The following is a 23,682-nucleotide window of genomic DNA, read 5'->3' as shown; positions in this document are numbered from 1 at the left end:
ACAGGGCACACCGTGTGGGTAGGGAGGCACAGTTCAGACACAGACCAGACACAAAGCACAGCCAACACAGCCAATACAGCCAAACACACACACTCAAGCACTAACAGCACAAAAAGATACAGTGCACGCACAACAAGAGCACAGCACAGACTCTGCCCTAGTCACAACAATGTAAGTTCATCAGTGTTAATATTGGCTTTTCTTAGTGTGTCTATCTTTCCACAAGGGGTTAATCAAATTACAAGTCAATGAATAGTGCAGAGTCTGTATTACTGCCATAAAACAGTAAACAGTCTCTGCCCAACGAATAGTCTTCTCCCCGATAACACATGATTTTCCTGGCACACTACGGCCTTTTTCCATGTGTTCTTTGTAAACACACCAATACAGACATTAGTGTGCTTCCAATACAGCAGACACACAACAGAATCACAGAGTCTGTTAGGAGGAAAGCCAACTGAAATCACAGAGTCTGGTGGGAGGGAGGAAAGCCAACTGAATCACAGAGTCTGGTGGGAGGGAGGAAAGCCAACTGAAATCACAGTGAAATAAAATAAGCTGACGTCTGGCAAGTTACAATGCATCCTTTGCGTTGGCTGTTCAAGGTCACAGGATCACATTGGAATCAATGAGATCCTTCTCTTCTATCGTTTGATTTATCACTTCCTGGCATGGGCCCAAATACACAGTAGGCAACATTGAGCTCTTTAAGGCACATTCATATGTATAGACAGATAGCCATGTCATTGACGCCTATTATATAACAGTATTAGTGTCTTCCTTCTATACTGTCATCTAAACACAAGTCCTGGTGACTTATAGTACACTGGTTCTTTGGCTTTGATGACACATTGCAGGGCTATTTCACATACTGTGCTATAATGCCATGTCGAGCTATCACTAATACAGATGTAGGGTCTTAATTTAATCACCTTGTTGCAGTCGAACTTTCTTGCAATGCAGGTAACGTTCAACTTGTACTGTAGTTCAGGTTTAAAAAATTCAGACCTGATTTTTCCCACAAATGTATCAACCCCTAAAAATGGCAATTTAGTATAAAACTCACATTTCCTGTTGCTGTAGGATTATTTGGCTCAAATTAAGATCCTACATCTGTACTACTACCTTATGGCCAGGTGACTTACTAGAGCAGACATTAAATTGACCAATCAAAATAAGACTGATATTAGTGGCTTTTTTAAGTTTAAGACCAATTAACCAATGTGTCGTTGTAAAGAAGCATTGCAACTTTCACATCCACAACATAGTTCCAGCGCAGCCAGTTAGCAATGTTCTGTTTGACAGAGATGCATCGTAAAAAGTACTTTGATATACAATAACTCATACAAACAGGGTATGGGCAGCATGCAGGAAGATTGTTACACACAAACACACACACACAATGCACGGGGAGCAGGGGGAGGACGAGGAGAGAGAGTGGAAGAGGGCAGAAAGACCTCTTGTGGATTTTCTGTTTTATGGTCTTGACATAATCCACAAGAGGGCTCTTTTACATTTTTTCAAAAATGTGCTTGAAAAATAAACAAGTCAGTGAGAGGTGAGACACAACAAGATGTAGAAGACAATAAAGAGAGAGAGAGAGAGTGGGAGAAAGAGAAAGAGAGAGAAACAGAGATAGATAGATGTTGTGGGTAGATCTGTTAGTTGAGATGCTGAGACACAACTGCTCCACCTGCAACAGCACTAGTTACTACAACAGATCAAATCATATCGACAGACACGGGAATGGAAGTGAGTAGAATCGACTAGAGGAACTCAAATCAGATGACAGAATCAGAGACTGAGAGGAAGTCGCAAAGATACAGTATAACTCACTGAGGAGAAAACACACAAATGCTGGTTACGATGGGAACTTGGGACAATTAGTTCAATTGCCTACTTTGGCCAATCAAAAACAAAACAGAATAAAAACGAATGTTTGAATAGAAATAGAATGACAAAAAAACAACATGGGAGTTAAATATCATGGTAAGACCAGAGTAAGGATAGACTGACAGTCTGCTGGACTAATGTGTTGGATGCCATATCTAAAACAAAGTGTGAGCACAGAATGATCCATCGTCTCAGTCCTACCATGTTCAGACTATCAATGTGAAAGCGATTCATATTGTTCACCAGCGTTGTACTGACTACATAGCATGTTCCCGAGTGCACACAGGACATAGATAGTGAAGTGTGACAGAAAGCTAACCGTATCACACATCTCGAGAAGATGACGTTGTTTAATCAATAGCAGTGTGCATAGTCAGGTGCCTCCTATTGAAAATAAACAACATACTGTGCATTCAGAAAGTATCCACAACGTGTTTCCACATTGGATTGAATTGTCATCTTTGTCAACGGTCTGCACAACATACTCTGTAATGTCAAAGTGGAAGATTATTATTATTTTAGTGTGCAGTAATTAATGGAAAATAAAACACTAATATATCTTGATGAGATAAGTATTCAACCCTCTGAGTCAATACATGTTAGAATAAGCTTGGCAGCGATTGCAGCTGTCTTTCTGGGTAAATCTCGAAGAGCTTTCCACACCTGGATTGTACAACATTTGCCCATTACTCTTTAAAAAATGATTCAACTTCTGTCAAGTTGGTTGTTGATCATTGCTAGATGCCATTTTCAAGTCTTGCCATAGATTTTCAAGTTGATGTAAGTCTAAACTGTAACTAGGCCACTCAGGAACATTCAATGCCATCTTGGTAAGCAACTCCAGTGTATTGTCTTGTTTTTAGATAATTGTCCAGCTAAAACGTGAATTTGTCTCCAAGTGTCTGTTGGAAAGCAGACTGAACCAAGTTTTCCTCCAGGATTTTGCCTGTGCTTAGTTCTACTCTGTTCATTTTCATCCCGCCCCCCAAAAAACTCCCTAGTCCTTGCCGATGACAAGCATACCCATAACATGATGCAACCACTACCGTGCTTGAGAATATGAAGAGTGGTACTCAGTGATGTGTTGAGTTGGATTTTCCCCAAACATAGCGCTATATATTCAGGACAAAAAGTGAATTTCTTTGCCAGATTTTTTGCAGTATTACTTAAGTGCCTTATTTCAAACAGGACACATGTTTTGGAGTATTTGTATTCTGTACAGACTTATGTACAGGCTCAAAGGGATATTCAATGTTTTTATTTTTACCCATCTACCAATTGGTGCCCATTTACCCATCTACCATTGGAAAACCACCCTGGTCTTTGTGGTTGAATCTGTGCTTGAAATTCATTGCTCGATCGAGGGACCTTACAGTATGTGTGGGGTACAGAGATGGAGTAGTCATTTAAAAATAATTTTAAATGCTATTATTGCACACAAAGTGAGTCCATGCACATTTTTACTCCTGAACTTATTTACGCTTGCCATAACAAAAGGGTTGAACACTTACTTACTCAAGACATTTACATTTCAGCTTCTCATTTTGAATTCATTTGTAAACGTTTGTAAAAACATAATTCCACTTTGACATTATGTAGATCAGTGACACCACATATCAGTTTAATCCATTTTAAATTCAGACTGTAACACAACAGAAAGTGGAAAAGGTCAAGGGGTATGAATACTTTCTGAGGGCAGTGTATCTGACAATACATGACAATACATGTTTGAATCCTTTCATGTGTTGAAAGGGCTCCTCTTTTGACCGCAAGTGGCCACCATCTGTCTTTTGCATTTGCCAAGCTTACAAAGTCAGTACACAGTAAATAAATGTCACTGTCTATTGTCACTGATGGGTGAGTTGACTCTGCTTTGAAAAAATGGTAGTCGGTCTTCTGCGTCAGACACAGTATTCATCATTTTTAGGATACCATCATTGCATAAATGGAATGGCATGTTTGAAGGAAAAACTAATATTTAAATCTGCCATGTAGCTGGCTCAGAGCCAACACTGAGTCTTGTTCTTTGTCATTTGGAAACAAATATGTAAGAGGGCCAGGCACATTTGCAGATAAACTTCAAACACTAATATCACACCACAATACAAAAACCATGGAGAGGAGGAGAAGAGAAAACTGTGGAGTATGATAAGGAGTATGAACGAAGAGACTGACCGACAAAGACAAACTATGAAATGATTTCTTAGCTGTGTGGCTTACTGTGCATTCTATAACGGGAACGTCTACACTACCAGTCAAAAGTTTTAGAAAACCTACTCATTCAAGGGTTTTCTTTATTTTTACTATTTTCTACATTGTAGAATAATAGTGAAGACATCAAAACTACAAAATAACAAATATGGAATCATGTAGTAACCAAAAAAGTGTTAAACAAATCAAAATATATTTTAGATTTGAGACCCTTTGTCTTGACGACAGCCTTGCACACTCTTGGCATTCTCTCAACCAGCTTCATGAGGTGGTCACCTGGAATGCATTTCAATTAGCAGGTGTGCCTTCTTAAAAATGTATTTGTGAAATTTCTTTCTTTCTTAATGAGCCTCTCTTTTGAGCCAATCAGTTGTGTTGTGACAAGGTAGGGGGTAAAATGTTTAACACTTTTTTGGTTACTACATAATTCCAATTGTGTTATTTCATAGTTTTGATGTCTTCACTATTATTCTACAATTAAGAAAATAGTAAAAAAATAAAGAAAAACCCTTGAATGAGTAGGTGTTCTAAAACTTTTGACCGGTAGTGTATGTCAAACTAAATAAATACAATCAGACAATCAGACACAAAAATGGCTACACTAATTTTTGTATCACTCAGCATCTGCCCTCATAAGCAGTAAAAAAACTGAAATATTCTCATAGCTTCAAAGAACTATCAACTGGTTATCATAAGAATATATCAATGTCACGTTCTGACCTTAGTTCCTTTTTTTATGTCTCTATTTTTGGTTTGGTCAGGGCGTGAGTTGGGGTGGGCATTCTATGTTTTTGTTCTCTGTTTTGTATTTCTGTGTTTGGCCTGGTATGGTTCCCAATCAGAGGCAGCTGTCTATCGTTGTCTCTGATTGAGAACCATACTTAGGTAGCCTGTTCCTACCTGTGTTTGTGGGTAGTTGTTTGCTGTTTTGTGTTGTGTCACCTTGCAGGACTGTTTCGATTTTCGTTGTTTCACGTTTGTTATTTTGTGTTCAGTTGTAATACATTTAACATGGACACGTACCACTCTGCATTTTGGTCCGATCTCTCATATTCCTCATCAGTCGAGGATGAGAATCGTTACAGAACTACCCACCAAAAAAGGACCAAGTAGCATGGTAACAAGAAGCAGAGGGTTCTGGACTCCTGGACTTGGGAGGAGATACTAGACGGTAAGGGACCCTGGAGTCAGGCTGGGGAATATCGCCGCCCCAAAGAAGAACTGGAGGCAGCGAAAGCTGAGCGGCGGCGATATGAGGTAAGGCAGCGCAACAGGCAAGAGAGGCAGCCCCCAAAGCTTTCTTTAGGGGAGGCACACGGGGAGATTGGCGGAGTCAGGCGGTAGACCTGAGCCAACTCCCCGTGCTTACCGGGAGAGGCGTAGTACTGGTCAGGCACCGTGTTATGCGGTGAAGCGCACGGTGTCGCCAGTGCACGCTCATAGCCCGGAGCGCTGTAGGCCAGCCCCCTGCAAGTGCCATGCGAGAGTGGGCATCCAGCCAGGGCGTGTTGTGACAGCTCAGCGTGTTTGGTCTCCGGTACGCTATTTTGGCCCAGGGTATCCTGCGCCGGCTCTGCGTGATGTGTCTCCGGGGCGCTGGGAGGGTGCAGTTCGCCCTATGCCTGCGCTCCGCCCGTGCCGGGCGAATGTGGGCATTGAGCCTAAGGTAGAGGTGCGAGTGGTATGCACCAGATCTCCAGTGCTCCCCCACAGCCCGGTTCAATCTGTGCCTGCACTCTGGAGGGTCCGGGCTAAAGGGGTCATCCAGCCTGGAGGAGTGGTGCCAAGGCTGCGCACCAGAGCTCCAGTTCTCCTCCACAGCCCGGTCCATCTGGTGCCTCCTCCATGCACCAGGCCTCCTGTAGGTCTCCCCAGCGACCTACAGGAAGGTCCAGGTGGGTCCTGTGGCAGCTCCACGCACCAGGCTGTCTCTCCGTCTCCTCCCTCCAGAGTCTCCCGCCTGTCCGGTGCCGCCAGAGTCTCCCGCCTATTCAGGGCCTGCTGCAAGGGTCCCCAGTCCGAGGTCGGCGGCGAGGGTCGCAACTCCAGAGGCGCCACATAAGTGGGCCAAGACCAAAGTGGAGTGGGGTCTACGTCCCGCACCAAAGCCGCCACCGCGGTGAAATGCCCACCCAGACTCTCCCCTATAGGTTCAGGTTTTGCGGCCGGAGTCCGCACCTTTGGGAGGGGGGTACTGTCACGTTCTGACCTTAGTTCCTTTTTTTATGTCTCTATTTTTGGTTTGGTCAGGGCGTGAGTTGGGGTGGGCATTCTATGTTTTTGTTCTATGTTTTGTATTTCTGTGTTTGGCCTGGTATGGTTCCCAATCAGAAGCAGCTGTCTATCGTTGTCTCTGATTGAGAACCATACTCCTGTGTTTGTGGGTAGTTGTTTTGTGTTGTGCCATCTTGCAGGACTGTTTTGATTTTCGTTGTTTCACGTTTGTTATTTTGTGTTCAGTTGTAATAAATTTAACATGGACACATACCACTCTGCATTTTGGTCCGATCTCTCATATTCCTCATCAGACGAGGACGAGAATCGTTACAATCAAATGGTTATTTTTGCCTCTTATTCGACCAAACAGAAAGCATATAGCTACAACACTAACCACTATAGATCAATTATTTGAAGTGTTCATTTGCTTCCGATTTGTAGTCCAGCCATCGGTCTATCCCTACCTCTAAAAATGACTCCGAACGTGGCTCGGTTCCTTGGTTACCTTGTCACTACACTTTCGTATGGTGGAGGTGAGTTCGCTCACTACCATATCTATACACTTCAGTGAGGGTTCCTTCAGCTTTTGGATCTGCTTTTTCACTATGGCCTCAAAGGCCAGGTCAGGAGTGAACAGGCCCGTCCTGTAGAGAGGAGGTGGTGACGACGGGGGGGGGGGGGGGGGGAGAGAGAGAGAGAGAGAGAGAGAGAGAGAGAGAGAGAGAGAGAGAGAGAGAGAGAGAACCAAAAAAATCCACAGGGATAGAGAGCAGGTCAAAGCAGAGAGAGAGATAGAGAGGCGAAAGCATAACACAAAAGGGCCACACAGAGAAGAACGTATAAGGAGGAAAAAAAGAGGGATGACAGATTGAGAGACAGATGAAAAAGACGGGATAGTGACAGGTCAGGGGGAGGTGGGTAAACAGTAAAGAGGGAATAAAAGGCAAGTGAGACATTTGGTTTCCCTTGAAGCCATTCTAAAGAGGCCAGCGCTGAGGTCTATCCCTCTATCCAGAAAGGGAGAGAGAGAGAGAGAGAGCCTGCACCACTCCACCGGCCAACAGCTCTGAGTTATGAGCCATGCCAGACCGTAGCTGTGCACCCAACACCCCAGACGAAGCACCTTGCTCTTCCTCTATACCTGACCCTAAATCTTTGTCCTCTTCTCCCTTTCCCCCTATCTCCATCTATCCCCCAGCTGACCACACAGAGCAGGGTCACAGCGTTTGTTATTCTGCTGTCCCAGAGTCACTGTGGTCAGGCCACATTCCATAACATGGCCTGGTCACAGTGGAATTAAGACCACTGGTATTAAAACCACTGGGGCCCCTTTGGCTGAGTGTGGTCCTAAAGGGCCCTCTAAAGCTGACCTTGGCCCTTGGTAATCATCCAGATCTTCACATTGTCATGGCTCCTGTCTGCTGCAGGTGCACAGCCTCCAGTCTCACAAGCAGGAAGTCTGGATGCTGAGGTCACCCAACATGGCTGCCAGGGACAACAGCGGAGTGACACTTTGATGTGACACTCAAGGCATTGAAAATGATTTATCCACTGCTAAAAGGAGTCACCTGTGACTTAACATAAATTAAACATCTTGAGATGTGTTAATTTGACCGTTAATTTGATTTTGAATGTCAATTTGATCATTTTCATCCTTACTCCTGTGTCAAAAGTTGCTACCCTTGACATGTAGCCACAGAGCAGCAACTCAGCAGCATCCAGACCCCTTCTATACCCAGCACAGTTCTCTAACATGGCCATGCGATTGCCACTCTGCCCAGCCACCCCATCCAAAGCGGTAGGCAGGCAGTCCCTCACAATACCCCAACTACCCCAGTACGCCCCCTACTGTCCCAACCCGGGAAAACAGGGTCTGGAAAACCAGGCAGTGCGGTGATACGATAACAGGGAAGACATAGCAGAAGGTTTTGGTGGGAGGGAGAGATGAAACCATAGTGTCGTTCTCCACCATGTGCGTTTACCTTCTGAGTACACTGCCTAACGGTATTGACTAGCTCAGAAATGACCATGTCCACACATTTCTGGCAGGGCTCTTTGATCTTGCCGATCTGCCTTTTCACAATGGTCTCAAAGGCCATGTCCGGGGTGAAGAGGCCAGTTCTGCCCGGTAGAGAGAAAACGAGCGACAGGTTCAAAAAAGAGGGAAAAAGAGAAAGAAGGAGGAAGAGGAGGAGGAGGAGGAGGTCAGGCAGAGAGAATAGTGTTACTTGGAAATAAACTCCTCCTCACAAACCCCTTCCACATAAAGCATAAAGAAGAATCATGCACAGCAAGATAAAGACAGATTAGAAATTTCAACAAAAAACAGTATTAAAAACGAAGCTAAATCATCACATCGTGGTTTGGGGTAAATATTGAGCTAGTTCGATAAAAGCACAACTGAACTTAAAGAACAGAACTTTTATCATTATTACTATACAGCAGGGATCATCAACTAGATTCAGCCGTGGGATGATTTTTACTTGAGCGGATGGTCAGGGGGCCAGAACAGAATGACTAATAATTTGTACACTGCAAATTAACCGCAAGAAGCCCAAACAGATATAACATTTTAAAAAACATGACCATTTCAAACCTCGCAAACATTTGTACACGATCACATACGGTATATCTCTCTTTTGTGTGGGAGTACTTTTGAACATATATCCTAAATAAAAAACTAATTTGCTGGGTTTTTTACAGTCTCCCCAACCCAGCAAAAAACAATGATAACTTTTCAGTCATATTTAAGGGGACAAATAAAACCACCCGTTTCACCAGGTGGGAACCCTGCTATACAGTATGTGAATAGTGTTGCCCACATATTACAGCATAGGACTCATCCAGATGACGCCATTCATTTTGGAATCCCTATACCACTACACCATAATGTCTCAATTCTCTTGAACGGTTTCCTTTTACCATTCCCCCTCCTTCAGAACCACTGACCAGGTAGAGCTCACCCTCATTGTCAGAACAGGTTTGCAGCCATTTTGCTTTCACAAAGGAAATGTGACAAGGAAATGCAGACAAATAGCAATATTGTTCCAAGCTCAAGCAAATTTAGATTTAGAAACACAGAGGGGACTTTCAACAGGTTCATTTCAACAGGTTCACATCCTGAATAGCGATGACGTCACTGTCGGATTCTGATTCATATCGCTCTGGGACCTACGTAAAAGACAGGGCGTTGCCATGGGAGCTAGGTCACACGTGACTGGCATATCAGGCTAGGGCTTCAACAGACAGACAGTCATACATACAAGATACAGACAGGTGGACACGGGGCAGGGCGAGGAGCGAGAGAAAGATACCATCCAACCAGCGGTCACAGATCTAATCACAAATCCCTCCACTTCTGTTTCTGATAACATCAGTATGCGACAGCATGCTGGGTGCATGTCTGCGGTCAATGTGTCTCGAGGTCTTTGTGATCAGATGGGTGACGGCGATTAGAGTTGGCCTGGCCCACAGCCGCGACCCAGGCGGGCGAGGACAGGGGAGGGAGAGGGGGATGGGGAGGAAGGACGTTGCCTAATGCCGTGGATGTTCTTAATGGCGTAGCTGATCTCCTTGCGAAGCTCTTTTTCGTTAAACTCCATCTGTACGGACACAGAAAGGACACACAGACGTGTTAAATAGTGAGCACACGCCTCAGACGCACTGCAGATACCACATAGATAGAGATGGAAGGTCCCTTGTATCCATTGAGTGGCTCTGAACAGCGAACAGAATATTCTTCACAGGAGCAAATTTACAACAACAACCAACCTTCAGACTAAGTACTAACACTGCTTAGTTATTCCATTCAGTCTGACACCTCTGTTAATCATTTGATATGACACAGCTATACCATGAGTTTATGATGACAGACAGTCTGACTGTGATGTTTAACGACTGAGACTGTAGTCTGGCCACAGCAGGCCCAGATCCTGTGGCCAAGGCCAAACAGAATGTTTTACTGTGACGGGATGGAGGGAGGGAGGGAGGGAAGAATGTTTTCCTCATAAAGTCTCTGGGTTGGGCCTCCCGAGTGGTGCAGTGGTCTAAGGCACTGCACCACTACAGACCCAGATTCAATCCCAGGCTGTGTCACAGCCGGCCGTGACCGGGAGACCAATGAGGTGGCGCACAATTGGCCCAGCGTTGTCCAGGTTAGGGGAGGGTTTGGCCGGCTGAGATTTCCTTGTCCCATCGCGCTCTAGCGACTCCTTTTGGCGGGCCGGGCGCCTCCAATCTGACTTCGGTCGCCAGCAGAACGTTGTTTCCACCGACACATTGGTGCGGCTGGCTTTCCCGGGTTAAGCGTGCATTGTGACAAGAAGCAGTGCGGCTTGGCAGGGTCGTGTTTCAGGGGACGCACGGCTCTCGACCTTCGTCTCTACCGAGTCCGTAGGGGAGTTGCAACGATGAGACAAGACTGCCAATTGGATATCACGAAATTGGGGAGAAAAAGGGTGAAAGTAAAACATATATTTTTTAAACAAATAATAAATAATTATAATAATGTCTCTGGTTTGGGGTCGATCCACAGCCCTGTCTGTCTCAAGAGTTAGGAGAGCGGGGGCCCTGGTAAGAGACACACACACATACAGTACAGTACACACACCTTGACCAGCTCGAAAGGGAAGCGCTCGTGGAAGATGCGGTTGATCTTGGCTCCGCCTGACAGCTCTGCTGTGTCGATCTGGTCCCCAGAGCCCTCGATACGCTTCTCAAAGTCCACTGAGAACTGCTGCACCATCCTGGAGAGTAAAGGATACAGGGATAAGGGAGTTAGACGTGTGTGTGTGTGTGTGTCAAATCAAATTGTATTTGTCACATGAGCCGAATACAACAGGTGACAGGTAACAGGTGTTACCGTGAAACGCTTACTTACAGGCCCTTAACCAACGATGCAGTTCAAAGATATAGTTAAGAAAATATTTACAAAATAAAGTAAAAAATCAAATCAAATCAAAAAGTAACATAAGAAAATGACATCAACAAAAAAATGACAACAACAACGAGGCTATATACAGGTCAGTCGAGGTAATTTGTAAAGTGACTATGCATTGATAATAAACAGTGAGTAGCAGTAGCCATTTGATGAATTGTTCAGCAGTCTTATGGTCTTCTTGGACCTAGACTTGGCGCTCCGGTACCGCTTGCCGTGTGGTAGCAGAGAGATCAGTCTATAACTTGGGTGACTGGAGTATTGTTGTGTGTGTGTGTGTGTGTGTGTGTGTGTGTGTGTGTGTGTGTGTGTGTGTGTGTGTGTGTGTGTGTGTGTGTGTGTGTGTGTGTGTGTGTGTGTGTGTGTGTGTGTGCATGCCATCGTGCGTACTTGTGTGTCCTACTCACTGCAACAGGGCCTTGGTCTTGCGGGAGGGGTCGTCAGGTCTGAAGTTCTTGTACTCCTCCACCTCCTTCTCTATAGACAGCAGCTGGCTCTGCAGCTTGGCCCGCAGCCCCGGCAGAGTGTCCCGGATGTGATTGGTCAGTTGCTGCGGAGGGCAAGGTCCTCAGTGTGGGTTATGACACGCGAAGGAAGAGATTACAGTGATCTAGCATACCAGCCTACTACCGTTCTACTCCCTCATCTCTAGTGGATATTATAAACTCGTTGAAAGCATCAAAATGCGTCATGTGGATGGCTCATCTGGTAGAAGACTTCTCTGAAGGCTATAAAAATGAACTGAAAAGATACATATTGTGAACGCTAAAATAATATTCCTACTATGCACTTTGGTAATGATTGAGGGATTTGAACCACAGATCAGGAAAGTATTAGTGTTCCCCTCCACACACACACACACACACACACACACACACACACACACACACACACACACACACACACACACACACACACACACACACACACACACACACACACACACACACACACACACACACACACACACAAAGGAGGACTGACCTGGTTGAGTGTTTTCTGTAGGTAGGGGATTTACCTGTTTGAGTGTTTTCTGTAGGTAGGGGACTGACCTGGTTGAGTGTTTTCTGTAGGTAGGGGATTTACCTGTTTGAGTGTTTTCTGTAGGTAGGGGACTGACCTGGTTGAGTGTTTTCTGTAGGTAGGGGATTTACCTGGTTGAGTGTTTTCTGTAGGTAGGGGACTGACCTGGTTGAGTGTTTTCTGTAGGTAGGGGACTGACCTGGTTGAGTGTTTTCTGTAGGTAGGGGACTGACCTGGTTGAGTGTTTTCTGTAGGTAGGGGGTGCCCATGCGTTCAGCCAGGTGTCTGTATCCAGGGTGGGTCAGGAAGAACTTTCTCTCTGCAGCCATGGCCGCTGTGATGTCCTTCTTCCCATCTATGTCCTTCTGACTCCTGTTCACCACACCAATGTAACCTGGGACAGAGAGCGAGGTCAGCTGATACTGGACATATCAGGATGCAAAGATAGGCACAATGTTGTTTTGTGGAGAGAAAAAAAGAAAGAAACGTTTGTTAGGGTAATTATTATTCTTGTTTGTGTGGGTGAGATTTATTTTCTTGTTTGTTTGCCTGTCTGGGTTTACCACACTGGGTAGTGGGCCAAAGGAGGAGGGGAGTTCTGGGGGAGGTGTGGAGGGTAATCTGGGGTTCCATGAAGTTACCCACATCCCTATTGTGGGATGGTTATTTGTAACAGCTGTCGATTGTACTACATGCCTACATATCCTGCTATGACTGAAACCAAATAAAGAATGTCAGCCACATGGGCAAGAGGGATCACATATCCCCATCTAGTTAAGTTTTTTCATGCATTTCTCTGTTAAGCAGTATGTCTTGCTCTATTACCTTTTGGACTGAACGTCAATAGCCTTGTAAATATGCTAGTGGTTTAACATGAGGCCTTCCGACACGGGAGAGTGACAGAAGCAGAGAAGGTAGAGACAAAGGACATGGAAAACGTTCAGGAGCACATGCCTGGGTTCTAACCAAGCGCCAGTGGAAAAACGACACATAAGCGGATTGCATTAGGGTTTCCCACAAATATATTTTATTGCAAAGAAAATAACAGATGTTTTTTCCAGATGTGTCACTGAAATCAATAAATTGTTTTTGTCCACCTTTCTCTCTCCCTTTCTTTTCTTCACTCTCTCTTTTCTTCACTCTCTCTTTTCTTAACTCCCTCTTAATTTTCTCCCTCTCTGCAATCTTCTTTTTCTCTCTCTTCCTCCAACCCTCTCTCTCTCTCTCTCTCTCTCTCTCTCTCTCTCTCTCTCTCTCTCTCTCTCTCTCTCTCTCTCTCTCTCTCTCTCTCTCTCTTCCTCCAACCCTCTCTCTCTCTCTCTCTCTCTCTCTCTCTCTCTCTCTCTCTCTCTCTCTCCTCTCCTCTCTCTCTCTCTCTCTCTCTCTCTCTCGCTCTCTCTCTTCCTCCAACCATCTCTCTCTCTCTCTCTTCCTCCAACCCTCTCTCTCTCTCTCTCTCTCTCTTTCTCTCTTCCTCCAACACTCTCTCTCTCTCTTCCTCCAACCCTCTCTCTCTCTCTCTTCCTCCAACCCTCTCTCTCTCTCTTCCTCCAACCCCCTCTCTCTCTCTCTCTTCCTCGAACTGCTGCAGTGAGCAACACAACTAGATAACCACTAGAGGGAAGCACTGAGACAGTGTGTGTGTGTGTGTGTGTGTGTGTGTGTAGTCTCACCTCTTCGCAGTGGGAGCAGCTTATTTTCCAGAATTTCTCTGGCGTCAGTCCCCTCATCCATCAGATCCAGCTTGGTGATCACACCAATGGTTCGCTGACCTGGTCACACACACACACATACACACACAGACACACACACACACAAAACATTAACAAAGTCCAGATCTGCTCTGTAGGTAGGTTCAATTGCATCCTTGTCTAACTGTTCTGTCACAACTTGATGTTGAATGATACTGAGAGCACAGATGAAAGCAGAAGGCCTTTAACCTTGCCTTTAACCTCTTTAACCTCTTGTTAACCTCACCCACCCTGTGGGTCCACTTCTTTGGCAATCTTCAGGGCATCCGAGTTGGCCAGATCAGAGTTGGCCGGGGAAACAGCCAGCAGCAGACAGTTGTCCTTGGTCACAAACTGATATAACATGTCTCTGATCTGCTGCTCAATGTCCGCAGGCTGGTCCCCTACTGGGACCTTGGTCATCCCCGGCAAGTCCACCAGAGTCAGATTCAGGACTAGGGGAGAGAGGGGAGAGAGGGGAGAGAGGGGAGGACAGAGAGGAGAGAGATGTGAAAGGCAGAGGGGATAGAAGGGGAGGGTAGAGGGGAAAGGGGAAGAGAGTGTGGAGAGGGGAGAGGGGGGCGAGAGGAGAGGGTAGAAAGGTGGAGACAGAGAGAGATTTGTAAATATGATATCAGATCTGATGAATGATACTAACCTTGAAAATAAAATACTATATAATATAATTAATAGTACCTGATTGAGACTCACTATACAACAACCAACTTTGGGCCCTGCTATACAATCAAACTGGTTGCCAGTTTTGACCAATAGGAAATAGGGAAACTTGATTCACCAAATTCTGTGTATAGAATTAAGATTTTTGTATTCCATTTTATAAAGTTAAACTACTCTTTCCTACAATCAAAGTATTATGAGTGTCGCCATGGTAGTTCTGCCAAGTTGCCCATGTGCCAAGTTGCCCATGTGCCAAGATGCAGGATCTGTGTCCTCACCATGCGGGGAGTAGACCCTGAGATTTATTGGCACAGGTGAGATTCCCTTATTCTGCCCAGTGATGCGGTCCGTCTCCGCCTCGATCTCCCCACGAACCTCATCGAAGTCTGTGAACTTCTTCCCCTTACAGTGAAGGAACTCTGCATATTCTGCAGAAGGAGAGGGGGACAGAGAAGAGGAGAGGAAAGGAAAGGAGGAGTGAGGATAACAAAATCATTCAAGAACCATGACAAAAACAGGACACCATTTTTGGCAGCTTGAATGGAAATGAGGACAATTGTTCTGTCATATCTTTGCTTTTCATCACTCACAGTTTGAAAGATAATGTAGCAACACTAGATGGCACTATGAGACGGACACACACCTTGTAATGATCCTAAAAGAATTAGAAGCCCATTTTGTCCAATTGGTAATACAGGATATGAATAAGGCCTAAAATGTAAACACCACTGCTAACAGGATCTCAGGTGACCATGGTTGGTCTTGACAGAGATTGGTGTTTTGTTTATTTATTTTGCAAAGGGATTATTTAGAATCTACCTCTCCAATGACTTTGGGTAGGCTATACATTACTTGAGCGTTAAGGACTGAACCAGGTTTTCCTCTAGGACAGTTTGGTCTTCATGAGCCTTAAAATATATATTGAAATGTTGTAATATACAGTAAACGCAATACATCTACAAACTGGGTTTCAAAAAACAAATAAAGCAACACCTCACAGCACAACGCCTCTCGCCCATGTGACCAAATGTTTGTGTTTGTACGGACATGTATGTGTAATTGATAGATGCGCGCGCATACACACACACACACACACACACTACACATGTGTATGTACGGACATGTACAGTACATTCGGAAAGTATTCAGACCACTTGACTTTTTCCACATTTTGTTACGTTACAGCCTTATTAAAAAATGTATTAAATATTGTTATTTCCTCATCAATCTACACACAATACCCCATAATGACAAAGCGAAAACAGGTTTTTTGAAATGTTTGCAAATACTTATTCTTGTACTTATACAGGTGCTTCTACACCTGCATTGCTTTCTGTTTGGGGTTTTAGGCTGGGTTTCTGTACAGCACTTTGTGACATCAGCTGATGTAAGAAGGGCTTTATAAATACATTTGATTGAATTTGATTGACTTATATTTCCATTTTTTATTTTGACAAAATTTGCTAAGATTTTGATAAACCTGTTTTTGCTTTATTGTGTGTAGATTGATGAGAAAAAATGACAATTTAATCAATTTTAGAATAAGGCTGTAACGTAACAAAATGTGGAAAAAGTCAAGCTGTCTGAATACTTACTGAATGCACTGTATGTATAATTCATAGATGCACACACTACACACACCCACACATCATTATTTATTTATTTATTTAGCTTTTTTTATTTTGTACATTTGTGTCTTCCATTTCATTTTTATGTTTTAGGCAGAGTTGCAAAGAAAAATACATATCTCAGACTGGCCAACAAAAATAAAAGATTAATATGGGCAAAAGAACACAGACACTGGACAGAGGAACTCTACCTAGAAGGCCAGCATCCCGGAGTCGCCTCTTCACTGTTGACGTAGAGACTGGTGTTTTGCGGTTACTATTTAACGAAGCTGCTAGTTTCTCAAACTAGACACTGTAATGTACTTGTCCTCTTGCTCAGTTGTGCACCGGGGCCTCCAACTCCTCTTTCTATTGGTTAGAGCCAGTTTGCATTGTTCTGTGAAGGGAGTAGTACACAGCGTTGTACGGGATCTTCAGTTTCTTGGCAATTTCTCACATGGAATAACCATTATTTATCAGAACAAGAATAGACATGAGTTCCAGAAGAAAGTCTTTGTTTCTGGCCATTTTGAGCCTGTAATCGAACCCGCAAATGCTGATGCTCCAGATCCTCCACTAGTCTAAAGAAGGCCAGTTTTATTGCTTCTTTAATCAGGACAAGATATTTCAGCTGTGCTAACATAATTGCAAAGGGATTTTCTAATGATCAATTAGCCTTTTAAAATGATAAACTTGGATTAGCTAACACAACGTGCCATTGGAACATAGGAGTGATGGTTGCTGATAATGGGCCTCCGTAAGCCTATGTAGATATTCCATTAAAAATCAGCCGTTTCCAGCTACAATAGTCATTTACAACATTAATGTCTACACTGTATTTCTGATCAATTTAATTTTATTTTAATTGCTTTTCTTTCAAAAACAAGGACATTTCTAAGTGAACCCAAACTTTTGAATGGTAATGTATATATATAATATGTTGCATTGTGATGAAGCCTGTTTTTGAAAGCCGACTCTGACTTATGAAGTTACCATAACAACACTACCAAGCCACTGTCATCAAATCAAATCAAAGTTTTTTTGTCACGTGCCCCGAATACAACAGGTGTAGTAGACCTTACATTGAAATGCTTACTTACAGGCTCTAACCAATAATGCAAAAAAGGCATTTGGTAAACAATTGGTAAGTAAAGAAATAAAACAACAGTAAAAAGACAGGCTATATACAGTAGTGAGGCTATAAAAGTAGCGAGGCTACATACAGACACCGGTTAGTCAGGCTGATTTGAGGTAGTATGTACATGTAGATATGGTTAAAGTGACTATGTATATATGATAAACAGAAAGTAGCAGCAGCGTAAAAGATGGTGTGGGGGGGGTGCACACAATGCAAATAGCCCGGTTAGCGAATGTGCAGGAGTACTGGTTTGTGGGGCCAATTGAGGTAGTATGTACATGAATGTATAGTTAAAGTGACTATGTATATATGATAAACAGAAAGTAGCAGCAGCGTAAAAGATGGTGTGGGGGGGGCACACAATGCAAATAGCCATTTGATTACCTGTTCAGGAGTCTTATGGCTAACAGGACTATTTGCACACACACACACACACACACACACACACACACACCCTCTTTTACGCTTTTTGTGCTAGACTTGGCACTCTGGTACCGCTTGCCATGCGGTAGTAGAGAGGACAGTCTATGACTGTGGTGGCTGGAGTCTTTGACAATTTTTAGGGCCTTCCTCTGATACCGCCTGGTGTTGAGGTCCTGGATGGCAGGCAGCCTGGACCTCAGGAGCACTGGTGTGGTGCTGCCACAGCACTCCTTCACATTTTTTAATTTGAGAATAGACGGGGCTGGTAAAACTATTCCTTGAAAATTAATTTGGATAAATTCCAAATAAATGATTTTTAATTACCACAAATATTCCATGAAAAACAATAGAATGACAGACCGAGTAAATATGTATGGTGGCCTAGAGGTATACATACCCCTTAACTTATGTGTTACAGCCTGAATTCAAAATGGATTTTAATGTCACGTCCGCTGGAATAATTATCGGACCAAGCTGCAGCGTGATCTGGGTTCCACATCTTCTATTTGAAATAAGTGAACCACACAACAAAACAATAAAGACTAAACGAAACGTGATGACAGTGTAGTGCTAACATGCAACTACACATAAACAATATCCCACAAAACACAGGTGGAAAAAGGCTACCTAAATATGATCCCCAATTAGAGACAACGATTACCAGCTGCCTCTAATTGGGAATCACGCCCTGACCTACTCCACCATAGAAAATATCAACTAGACTAACCCCCCAGTCACGCCCTGACCTACTCCACCATAGAAAATATCAACTAGACTAACCCCCCAGTCACGCCCTGACCTACTCCACCATAGAAAATAAAAACTCTCTATGGTCAGGACGTGACATTTCAAATATTATAAAAAATAAGACATAATGACAAAGTGAAAATATGTTTTTTGAAATTTTTGCAGATTTATAGAAAATATCTTATTTACATAAGTATTCACACCCCTGAGTCAATACATGTTAGAATCACTTTTGGCAGCAGTTACTGCTGTGATTCTTTCTAGGTAAGTCTCTAAGAGCCTTGCACACTTGGATTGTACAATATTTGCACATGATTCTTTTAAAATTCTATAAGCTCTGTCAAGTTGGTTGTTAATCATTGCTAGACAGCCATCTTCGCGTCTTGCTATAGATTTTCAAGCTGATTGAAGTCAAAACTGTAACTAGGCCACTCAGGAACATTCAATGTCGTCTTAGTAAGCAACTCCATTGTATATTTGGCCTTGGGTTTTAGGTTATTGTCCTGAAAGGTGAATTTGTCTCCCAGTGTTTGGAAAGCAGACCGAACCAGGTTTTCTGGGATTTTATCTGTGCTTAGCTCTATTCTGTTTCTTTTTATCCCAGAAAACTCCCCATTCCTTGTCAATGAAAAGCATACCCATAACATGATGCAGCCACCACCAAAATATAAAGAATGGTAATAAGTGATGTGTTTTGTTTTGTTGGATTTTCACCAAACATTACACTTTGTATTCACATCAAAAAGTTCATTTCTTTGCTACATTTTTGTCAGTATTACTTTAGTGCCTTATTGCAAACAGGATGTGTTTAGGAATATTTGTATTCTGTACAGGCTTCCTTCTTTTCACTCTGTCATTTAGGTTAGTATTGTGGAGTAACTACAACTACAATCCATCCTCAGTTTTCTCCTATCACAGCCATTAAACTCTGTAACTGTTTTAAACTTACCATTGGCCTCATTGTGAAATCCCTGAGCGGTTTCCTTCGCCTATGACAACTGATTTAGGAAGGACGCCTGTATCTTTGTAGTGACTGAGTGTATTGATACACCTTCCAAAGTGTAATTAATAACTTCACCGTGCTCAAAGGGATATTCAATCTCAGTTTTTTTTTATTTTGACCCATCTACCAACAGGTGCCCTTCTTTGGCATTGGAAAACCTCCCTGGTCGTTGCCGTTAAATCTGTGTTTGAAATTCAATGCTCGACTAAGAGACCATACAGATAATTGTATGTGTGGGGTACAGAGGTGAGGTAGTCATTCAAAAATCATGTTAAACACTATTATTGCAGACAGAGTGAGTCCATACAACTTATTATGGGACTTGTTATGCAAATGTTAACTCCTGAACTTATTTAGGCTTGCCATAACAAAGGGGTTGAATACTTATTGACTCATGACATTTCAGCTTCTAATTTTGTATACATTTGTAAACATTTCTAAAAACATTCTTCCACCTTGACAATATGGGTTATTGTGTGTAGACCAATGACACCAAATCTAAATTTAATCCATTTTAAATTCAGGCTGTAGCACAACAACATTTTGAAAAATTGAAGGGGTGTGAATACTTTCTGAAGGCACTGTAGGTAAATGGTGCTTTCTTCCCTGTCTTCTCTCTGGCGGTGGCGAGAATGATAAAGAACTATACAGGCTACGTGTGCACAGCGGAGGCCCGGCGGAGGCTTCACCACTTTGGCCAGTCAGAAAATTGAATTGTTTAACATCATTGCGCGATCCTGGCGCTGTCCTTTCAGCACCACGAAGGACGCTCTAATCACTTAACATGGCATGTCATCAAGATCTGTTGCCTATGGCTAATAGTCAAACTCATCACATACTATTATTACTACTACAAATAGAAGATTATCACTTTTCACAATGGTGCTCATTTAGTAAAGTTAGATCCAAGCTGAATCAATGTCTTGCAAGATCACAATGATTCATTTGCATTTTCCATAACATAGTAGGCCTGCGACACTACTGTTACACCAACAACACCTTATTTGGAATGAGATTTTAGGATGGTTCGCTGAAGCTGAATAGTAAATTAAATGCGCCAAATACCAACAGAGCCACTATGCAGGATATACGCTTTGAATGAAACAAAACACAAGAAAGGCAAATAATGTTTTAACACCGTCTGCTCTAATTCACTCACAGAACAGCCATTCAGGAATATATAAATGCTTATTACCATGAAACTGATTGAGATCAATCAAACGATTTGCATGGAGATGCAGTATGGATGTTTCACCGGTAAAACGTGAATAATTATCATTCACAATTGAGAGTGATGATGGCAGATGATGCAATTGGAGGATACATTTTATGCATATTCAATATTGATAGGCTATTCATTTGGCTATATCTTACGGTACAAACTTTGACTGAGAAAATGATGACGTCCTATACAAAAACAATCGCTATCCCTCACCTAAAGAAATTGCACTACACCACTGCCCTGGTGAGGAGGCAGGTGGAAGGGAGCGATGGGGAAGAGTTTACCTGTGGGACAGTTGATCAGCTGGAGGACCAAGGGACGGCGGGTGACGATGCCAGAGCCACGGGGAAGGAAATCTCTGTAACACATGGGAGAGAGAAAAGAACCATGGTTATGGAAACACCTGGGCCCATATTCATTAAGCATCTCAGAGTAGGAGTGCTTAATACATTTTTACCTCATAGAAAGTGGGACTGTGAGACATATTGAAGCTGAAAATGGACAGACTGTCACTGCAGTTTCTGTAAATGGCTGTTGCCTGAAAATCGGTGCTGTTTTTCAGGAAACACTTTCTATTTCCACCTGGCAGTCTTTGTCTGGGATGCGATACAATTAGCTCTTTCTGAGAGTAGCCCACTTAAGAGCCTGTGCGAGGTCTGAGCATGCAGGGACTGATAAGCCCTGGGACGAGAGAGAGAGAGAGAGAGAGAGAGAGAGAGCAGAGAGAGAGAGAGAGAGAGAGAGAGAGAGAGAAAGAAAAAGAAGATTGCAGAGGGAGAAAGTGATTGAGAGGGTGAGGAAGGGAGAGAGCAGAGTACATAATAGAAAAAACAGTGAGAGAGAGAGGGTGCAGAGAGGATGAGAGAGAGCAAGAGAAAGGGGAGAGAGAGAGAGAGAGAGAGAGAGAGAGGGTGCAGAGAGGATGAGAGAGAGAGAGAGAAAGGGAGAGAGAGAGAGAGAGAGAGAGACAGAGAGAGAGAGAGAGAGAGAGAGAGGGTGCAGAGAGGATGAGAGAGAGCAAGAGAAAGGGAGAGAGAGAAAGAAGGCGCAGGGAGAGAGAGAGCTGTACTGTAGCTCTAGCACAGCTGAGGAGCACTCTCTTTCCTCAGCTCCATTGTCAGGTGGCAATGAATGGAATCAGTGCCTTGCCAGTCAGGCCTGGGTCTTTAATGGATAAATCACTAGATAATCAGCACCATAATTGCAGGCTTTGTTCAAACAATTGGCAGCTAAAGTTAGTATCCTGAGAGCCTACCCTTATCATGTGACAGTGGTGCTTCTGCAAGCTGAGAACAGGACTCTACATTCTGCGGGGTGTTTGCTGAAGAGCAACGCTAATCTCATAGACAAAATCTTATTGGGACAAATATCCCACATAAAACGATTAATTCTCCATTAATTCTCCATTAATGCTCCATTAATTCTCCATTAATTCTCTATGGCATGGAGTGGGAAGAGAAATTAAACATTTCCTCTTTTTTTTTCTTCTGCAGTTTATTTCTGTGCTCCAGAACACACTCTTTAAAAAAAGACTGAAAGGCTCTCAGAAGACATTCTCCACACACTAGCATTGTAGACTCTATGGACTCCCTCTGAAGCTTTTATCAATGTTTTCAACTGTTCCGTTTTTCTTTTAATTTGCAGCTCTGGGTCAAAAAAAGAGAGAGAGAGAGGGAGAGCGAGAGAGAGCAAGAGAAAGATATGTGTCTCTTCAACTACCTCAGAAAAAGAGAGAGAGAGGGAGAGCGTGAGAGAGAAAGAGCGAGAGAGAGAGAGTGAGAGAGCAAGAGAGAGATATGAGTGTCTTCACCTGCCTCCAGCTATCTGTGAGACTGGTAACATGCAGATGGTATGGTACACAACATGGTCCTAAAGTGGCTGTGTGTGTGTGTGTGTGTGTGTGTGTGTGTGTGTGTGTGTGTGTGTGTGTGTGTGTGTGTGTGTGTGTGTGTGTGTGTGTGTGTGTGTGTGTGTGTGTCAGAACACACTGTGTGTGTTTTCTTCTGTAGTATTCTGCCGACACTGCCGTAACGGCAGTAGCAGCCATGGTGATATTGTTTGTATACAGTGCCTTGCGAAAGTATTCGGCCCCCTTGAACTTTGCGACCTTTTGCCACATTTCAGGCTTCAAACATATAAAACTGTATTTTTTTGTGAAGAATCAACAACAAGTGGGACACAATCATGAAGTGGAACGACATTTATTGGATATTTCAAACTTTTTTAACAAATCAAAAACTGAATAATTGGGCGTGCAAAATTATTCAGCCCCCTTAAGTTAATACTTTGCAGTTATGTTTGAAGCCTGAAATGTGGCAAAAGGTCGCAAAGTTCAAGGGGGCCGAATACTTTCGCAAGGCACTGTATATGCTGTTACATAGCCTGCTGACCTGACACTAGTCGTAGCTAATTCACTTCCACCTGCGGTTCAACAACAGGGGTCTAGAAGGGACATGCACCCAGATAGAATCTCATAGGGTCCTGTTAACCAAGAGCGTGTAGACTACTACTGTGCTTTTCACTGCACCAGCAATACCATCTGCTAAATATGTGTATGTGACCAATAACATTTTATTTGATTTGAATAGTAGTAGTGCCTGATTCATTGCATCACCACCATAGATTTTCACTTTACGGTGCTTGCGGGTCAGTAGCAACCATGGCTGAATATTGACCGACGATGATATTAGTTAAGTATGCTCAGTGGGTTACTAAATGGACAGCTTATGGAACTGCAGTTTATGAGAATATTTTCAGTTATGAATTATGATTGGCCAACTAAGAATAGTAGCCCGGCTAGCCAGATAATGTGACTTCAATTGTGGATATTACTATAACCAGAGGCACAGTGCTA

At 43.3% G+C, this 23,682-nt stretch overlaps 1 protein-coding gene across 9 annotated transcripts in view; it reads right to left on the bottom strand.

The window, feature by feature from the left end:
• The window catches only part of LOC139388382 (dynamin-1-like), an 86,436-nt gene that overhangs the window by 48,896 nt on the left and 13,858 nt on the right, over nt 1–23,682 (bottom strand). For all 9 annotated transcript variants that reach the window (XR_011629279.1, XR_011629280.1, XM_071135012.1 and 6 more), the window contains exons 2-10: nt 21,113–21,186; nt 14,967–15,116; nt 14,262–14,465; nt 13,954–14,052; nt 12,514–12,674; nt 11,665–11,807; nt 10,931–11,066; nt 9,856–9,923; nt 8,304–8,442 (exon numbers count right to left, since the gene is read on the bottom strand). Coding sequence is in view for 7 of the 9 variants with exons in the window: in XM_071135012.1 (XP_070991113.1) it covers nt 8,304–8,442; nt 9,856–9,923; nt 10,931–11,066; nt 11,665–11,807; nt 12,514–12,674; nt 13,954–14,052; nt 14,262–14,465; nt 14,967–15,116; nt 21,113–21,186 (1,174 nt within the window). In the remaining 2 variants the exon portion in view is untranslated. The remainder of the gene's footprint in view (nt 1–8,303; nt 8,443–9,855; nt 9,924–10,930; nt 11,067–11,664; nt 11,808–12,513; nt 12,675–13,953; nt 14,053–14,261; nt 14,466–14,966; nt 15,117–21,112; nt 21,187–23,682) is intronic.

Source organism: Oncorhynchus clarkii, chromosome 29 (assembly GCF_045791955.1).
Source record: "Oncorhynchus clarkii lewisi isolate Uvic-CL-2024 chromosome 29, UVic_Ocla_1.0, whole genome shotgun sequence".
Classification (NCBI taxonomy): Eukaryota; Metazoa; Chordata; class Actinopteri; order Salmoniformes; family Salmonidae; genus Oncorhynchus; species Oncorhynchus clarkii.
The sequence above is the reverse complement of the archived record's forward strand: the minus strand, read 5'-3'. Positions and strand labels throughout refer to the sequence as shown.